This window comes from Salmo salar, unplaced genomic scaffold, assembly GCF_965601325.2.
Source record: "Salmo salar unplaced genomic scaffold, fSalSal1 ptg000117l, whole genome shotgun sequence".
NCBI classification, from domain to species: domain Eukaryota; kingdom Metazoa; phylum Chordata; class Actinopteri; order Salmoniformes; family Salmonidae; genus Salmo; species Salmo salar.
The window spans coordinates 2,132,501-2,140,000 of record NW_027675317.1 but is presented as its reverse complement, the minus strand read 5'-3'; the positions used below and the strand labels follow the sequence as shown (position 1 = coordinate 2,140,000).

At 40.8% G+C, this 7,500-nt stretch overlaps 1 protein-coding gene across 1 annotated transcript in view; it reads right to left on the bottom strand.

Annotated features, from left to right (window-relative positions):
• The window catches only part of LOC145866012 (uncharacterized), a 92,017-nt gene that overhangs the window by 6,908 nt on the left and 77,609 nt on the right, over nucleotides 1-7,500 (bottom strand). The window contains exon 5 of the mRNA XM_082970896.1: nucleotides 6,707-7,500. This exon is cut by the window's right edge and continues 998 nt beyond it. Within this exon, the coding sequence (XP_082827022.1) occupies nucleotides 6,707-7,500 (794 nt within the window). The remainder of the gene's footprint in view (nucleotides 1-6,706) is intronic.

Below are 7,500 nucleotides of genomic sequence, written 5' to 3'. Positions count from 1 at the left end.
TGTGTCCTGTGTGTGTGTGTCCAGTGTGTGTGTGTGTGTGTGTGTGTCCAGTGTGTGTGTGTGTGTGTGTGTGTGTCCAGTGTGTGTGTGTCCAGTGTGTGTGTGTCCAGTGTGTGTGTGTCCAGTGTGTGTGTGTCCAGTGTGTGTGTGTGTGTGTGTGTGTGTGTGTGTCCAGTGTGTGTGTGTGTGTGTGTGTGTGTGTGTTTGTCCAGTGTGTCAACATATTGTATCAGATATTCACACAGGACACACACACACACACACACACAGGACACACACACACAGGACACACACACACAGGACACACACACAGACACAGGACACACACACACACACACACAGGACACACACACACAGGACACACACACACACACACAGGACACACACACACACACACAGGACACACACACACACAGGACACACACACACACACAGGACACAAACACACACAGGACACAAACACACACAGGACACAAACACACACAGGACACAAACACACACAGGACACAAACACACACAGGACACACACATGGTAAGAATATTTGTCTGCGTTCAGTGTTTGTGTCCAGATTGTGTGTGTGTGTGTTTGTGTCGTGTGTGTGTTTGTGTCCTGTGTGTGTTTGTGTCCTGTGTGTGTTTGTGTCCTGTGTGTGTGTCCTGTGTGTGTGTGTGTGTGTCCAGTGTGGTTGTCCAGTGTGTGTGTTTATGTGTCCTGTGTTTCACACAGACACACACAAGACAATCACACACACACACACACACACACACACACACACACACACACACACACACACACACACACACACACACACACACACACACACACACACACACACACACACACACACACACACACACACACACACACACACACACACACACACACACACACACACACACACACACACACAGCATATAACTTTCTCCAAGTGGTGGTCAGAATGTTTGTATTAACTAGCCTGAAAAGTCAAACATGTCTGATATGAACATTGACATAAACCCTCTACATACTTGAGTTTCTCCAGTCTGCAGTGTGGATCCTCCAGTCCAGCAGAGAGCAGTCTGACTCCTGAGTCTCCTGGGTGATTGTAGCTCAGGTCCAGCTCTCTCAGGTGTGAGGGGTTTGACTTCAGAGCTGAGACCAGAGAAGCACAGCCTTCCTCTGTGACTAGACAGCCTGACAGCCTGCAAAGAGTCAAATCATATTAAAATCACACTGATATTCTCTGGTGGTGAAAATAGTGGCAGTATAATTTTTCAACATATTCAGATATATCAGTGTCCTGAAACCTTCCATATCTATTCATAAATGAATGTATCATATTATAAATTACAAATGATCAACGTTTTGCCTGCAGATAGAAACATGTATAGTACAAATATTTGAGTAGACTGACCAGACCAGTTTAAAAGCAGTATCAGTCAAAAGACAGACAGTGAGGTATCAGATTTAGATTGTATTGAGTATACAGTCCACACCATATCTATTTTGACAGTGAAGATAACATTTTAAATGTGGCTCTAAACTCCAACATTTTGGATTTCAGATCAAATGTTTCATATGAGGTGACAGTATATAATGTCACCTTTTATTTGAGGATATTTTAATACATTTCGGTTTCATCATTTAGAAAAATGAAAGCACTTTATGCATCTAGTCCCCCTATTTAAAGAAGTCATATGTTTTCATATGTTTTCTGACCAATTAACTTATAGTGTGTTAAATTAGTCAAAAGTTTAGTGTTTGGTCCCATATTCTTTGACTGCAATGACTACATCAAGCCTGTGACTGCCATGATTGAGAAAGATCATGAATAATAATGAGTGAGAGAGTTACAGAGGCTACAACAAAACATGCTAACCTCTCACCATTACCAATAACAGAGGCTACAACAACACATGCTAACCCCTCACCATTACCAATAACAGAGGATACAACAGAACATGCTAACCTCTCACCATTACCAATAACAGAGGCTACAACAAAACATGCTAACCTCTCACCATTACCAATAACAGAGGCTACAACAAAACATGCTAACCTCTCACCATTACCAATAACAGAGACTACAACAAAACATGCTAACCTCTCACCATTACCAATAACAGAGACTACAACAAAACATGCTAATCTCTCACCATTACCAATAACAGAGGCTACAACAAAACATGCTAACCTCTCACCATTACCAATAACAGAGGATACAACAAAACATGCTAACCTCTCACCATTACCAATAACAGAGGCTACAACAAAACATGCTAACCTCTCACCATTACCAATAACAGAGGATACAACAAAACATGCTAATCTCTCACCATTACCAATAACAGAGGCTACAACAAAACATGCTAACCTCTCACCATTACCAATAACAGAGGCTACAACAAAACATGCTAACCTCTCACCATTACCAATAACAGAGACTACAACAAAACATGCTAACCTCTCACCATTACCAATAACAGAGACTACAACAAAACATGCTAACCTCTCACCATTAGCAATAACAGAGGCTACAACAAAACATGCTAACCTCTCACCATTACCAATAACAGAGGCTACAACAAAACATGCTAACCTCTCACCATTACCAATAACAGAGGCTACAACAAAACATGCTAACCTCTCACCATTACCAATAACAGAGGCTACAACAAAACATGCTAACCTCTCACCATTACCAATAACAGAGGCTACAACAAAACATGCTAACCCCTCACCATTACCAATAACAGAGGCTACAACAAAACATGCTCACCTCTCACCATTACCAATAACAGAGGCTACAACAAAACATGCTAACCTCTCACCATTACCAATAACAGAGGATACAACAAAACATGCTAACCTCTCACCATTACCAATAACAGAGGATACAACAAAACATGCTAACCTCTCACCATTAGCAATAACAGAGGCTACAACAAAACATGCTAACCTCTCACCATTACCAATAACAGAGGCTACAACAAAACATGCTAACCTCTCACCATTACCAATAACAGAGGCTACAACAAAACATGCTCACCTCTCACCATTACCAATAACAGAGGCTACAACAAAACATGCTAACCTCTCACCATTACCAATAACAGAGGATACAACAAAACATGCTAACCTCTCACCATTACCAATAACAGAGGATACAACAAAACATGCTAACCTCTCTCCATTACCAATAACAGAGGATACAACAAAACATGCTAACCTCTCACCATTACCAATAACAAAGGCTACAACAAAACATGCTAACCTCTCACCATTACCAATAACAGAGGCTACAACAAAACATGCTAACCTCTCACCATTACCAATAACAAAGGCTACAACAGAACATGCTAACCTCCCACCATTACCAATAACAGAGACTACAACAAAACATGCTAACCTCTCATCATTACCAATTTATTTATTTATTTCACCTTTATTTAACCAGGTAGGCAAGTTGAGAACAAGTTCTCATTTACAATTACGACCTGGCCAAGATAAAGCAAAGCAGTTCGACACATATAACAACACAGAGTGACACATGGAGTTAAACAAATGTAACCCTCTCACCAGGCTTGAATATGACTCTCACAACATTAACATATGTAGAGTATCTCAGCAGCATGGGATGTTAGGTGAGAAGGACATCTCCAATAAGAATTCCTATTGTAAACTATCTAGGGTTATGACAATAGGGTATTAACTTCAGATGAAATGATTATAGGTTTCTGTTATTGAATCAGGATAAACCATCCCATGCATTAAATTAAAACAATTAATGACTCCACCAAGGCAACATACATAATGTTCCATATGTGTATTAAAACATTTTCAAACACAAATACATGTTCAGACACAACATCAAAAGAAAAAAAAAATAATAATAAACCCCAATGAGTCGTGCACAACCCGTGTCCAAATTAAGCACCTCACATTGTGGTTACTCACGACTTGGTAGATATTCCCTCAGCGAAGTATGGCAGTTCCATGCAGGTTTCCTCACCAAGTCCAAGGCAGCACAGCTACCCATGCAGACAGTACTCCTTAGTAACCGATATCCCCATGGCAACACGAACTCGTTAAACTTCCCAAGCAATTATCTCCCGGTGTCACACGATGCTAGGCTAACCTCTAGCTGGCTAATACCTCCACGACGAGTCGGTAGATTCAGTCTTTACAAAAGTTTTAACGAAATTATAACAACTCTTTTATTAAATAAAACATGTATTTCCCTTCATGTCTTAGTAGCTATGGGTTTTGTTGTAGTTCTGTCATCTTCTTTTATAATTTTTCTTCACCAACCGTCCTGAGGTAAAACGTCCATCCTTTCATCAACGTCTTTTTCCCTCCCGTTAACCAGGTCAACTCCCATTGGCCACAACTTAACAAGCGACCTTATTGGTCAAAACTTAAACTTCAAAGTAAAACAAACTATTCACTTATACATTTAAATAAATATTTCTTCAAAAAGCATAATGCATTAACAACATTACAGTTTAGGAGCAATTCAATCATCTTTTAAATATAATACCAATTAATTATAACAAATGAACTCAATACTTGGTTCAAACAAGAGTATTACACAAACATACAGTCAATAATACAGTAGAAAAATAAGTCTATATACAATGTGAGCAAATGAAGTGAAATAAGGGAGGTAAAGGCAAAAAAAGGCCATGGTGGCAAAGTAAATACAATATAGCAAGTAAAACACTGGAATGGTAGATATGCAGTGTAAGAAAGTGCAAAGTAGAAATAATGGGGTGCAAAGGAGCTAAATAAATAATTACAGTAGGGGAAGAGGTAGTTGGGCTAAATTATAGATGGGCTATGTACAGGGGCAGTAATCAATGAGCTGCTCTGACAGCTGGTGCTTAAAGCTAGTGAGGGAGATAAGTGTTTCCAGTTTTAGAGATTTTTGTAGTTCGTTCCAGTCATTGGCAGCAGAGAACTGGAAGAAGAGGCGGCCGAAGGAGGAATTGGCTTTGGGGGTGACCAGGGAGATATACCTGCTGGAGTGCGTGCTACAGGTGGGTGCTGCTACGGTGACCAGTGAGCGGAGATAAGGGGGGACTTTACCTAGCAGGGTCTTGTAGATGACCTGGAGCCAGTGGGTTTAGCGACGAGTATGAAGCGAGGGCCAACCAACGAGAGCGTACAGGTCGCAGTGGTGGGTAGTATATGGGGCTTTGGTGACAAAACGGATGGCACTGTGATAGACTGCATCCAATTTATTGAGTAGGGTATTGGAGGCTATTTTGTAAATGACATCGCCGAAGTCGAGAATCGGTAGGATGGTCAGTTTTATAAGGGTATGTTTGACAGCATGAGTGAAGGATGCTATGTTGCGAAATAGGAAGCCAATTCTAGATTTAACTTTGGATTGGAGATGCTTATAGTGAGTCTGGAAGGAGAGTTTACAGTCTAACCAGACACCCAGGTATTTGTAGTTGTCCACATATTCTAAGTCAGAACCGTCCAGAGTAGTGATGCTGGACAGGCGGGCAGGTGCAGGCAGCGATCGGTTGAAGAGCATGCATTTAGTTTTACTTGTATTTAAGAGCAGTTGGAGGCCACGGAAGGAGAGTTGTATGGCATTGAAGCTCGTCTGGTTAGTTAGTTAACACAGTGTCCAAAGAAGGGCCAGAAGTATACAGAATAACACCAATAACAGAGGGGGTCTGATCTTTGTGCCTCTGTAAATTTCTCATTCATCATCATTCACGATTCATTCATGATTATTCATAATCATGGTAGCATCTACATGAATGTAGAAGTGTTCAGAAACATCTTCTATTCTTACTGACAATACAAGTGAAGTGATTCCAAAATGACAGGACATTATTCACCGTTCAGTTTCTATTAGGAAAAACATCATCCAAAACACAACCAAGTCAAACTGCAAATGCATTCAACAAGTTTGTAGAATCACAAGCTTGATGTAATCACTGCAGGCATGGAACATGGGACTAAATACTAAACTTATGACAACTTTAATACAACATAAGTGAATTTGTCCGAATATGTCCAACTTTTTCAAATGGGAGAACTAAATACATAAAGTGCTTTCCTTTCTTAACAGTAACACAGCTATGTATGAAAATACCCTCAAATAAAAGGTGACATTCTGTACTGTCTCCTAATATGAAACATTCGATCTCAAATCCAAAATGCTGGAGCATAGCACCACATTTAAAACTGTAGGCTTCACTGTCCAAACACATATGGTGTGGACTATGTGTGTCTGGTAAACACATGTGGATCTGGTGAACAGTAATCATTTGTTGACCAACTACAGGAATACTGACCTCAGAGTCTCCAGTTTACAGTGTGGATCCTCCAGTCCAGCAGAGAGCAGCTTCACTCCTGAATCCTTCAGGTCATTGTTACTCAGGTCCAGCTCTCTCAGGTGTGAGGGGTTTGACTTCAGAGCTGAGACCAGAGAAGCACAGCCTTCCTCTGTGACTAGACAGCCTGACAGCCTGCAACGAGATCATCATGACTTCACAAACACACTGTTAATTTAACACCAGCAGTGTAGAAGGACAACGGTAGATGCATTTGGTTCATATTCCCAAACAACATATAGATTCATCTTCCATCAATGCATTTATTCAATATGTTTTTCAATATACATATTATAATACATATTTTTCTCTAAACATAATATTTCTTCCTGATGAATACTTCTTATATGTCATTTTATTTACTCACAGAGCAGCTCTGGAGGCTTTGATCACTGGCAGCAGCCTCAGAAGACCTTTCTCTGATTTGGAGTATTTCTTCAGGTCAAACACATCCAGCTCCTTTTCTGAAGTCAGCAATACAAAGACCAGAGCTGACCACTGTGCAGGTGACAGGTTGGGTTCTGAGAGACTTCCTGAGCTCAGGTAGCTTTGGATCTCCTCCACTAGAGAATGGTCATTCAGTTCATTCAGACAGTGGAACAGATTGATGCTCCTCTCTGGAGAGGGATTCTCCCTGATCTTCTCCTTGATGTACTTGACTGTTTCTTCATGGCTCTGTGAGCTGCTTCTTGTCTTTGTCAGTAGACCTCGTAAGTGCTTCTGATTGGACTCCAGTGAGAGGCCCAGAAGGAAGCGGAGGAAAAGGTCCAGGTTTCCCATCTCACTTTGTAAGGCTTTATCCACAGCACTCTTGTAGACAGTAACTTCAGACTTGTCTCTGTACAGCAGAGAAAATATACTGGACTTTGTTTGCTGTTTGTCCATGAGATTCTCATTGTTGTTGATGAATGAGAGGAACACATACACAGCAGCCAGAAACTCCTGAATGCTCAGATGCACGAAGCAGTACACCTTGTCTTGGTACAGAACACATTCCTCTTTAAAGAGCTGTGTGCACAATCCTGAGTACACAGAGGCTTCATTGACATCAATGCCAGCCTCTTTCAGGTCTTTTTCATAGAAAATCAGATTGCCCTTCACTAGCTGTTGAAAAGCCAGTTTTCCCAGTGACAGAATGCTCTCTTTATTCCAGTGTGGACC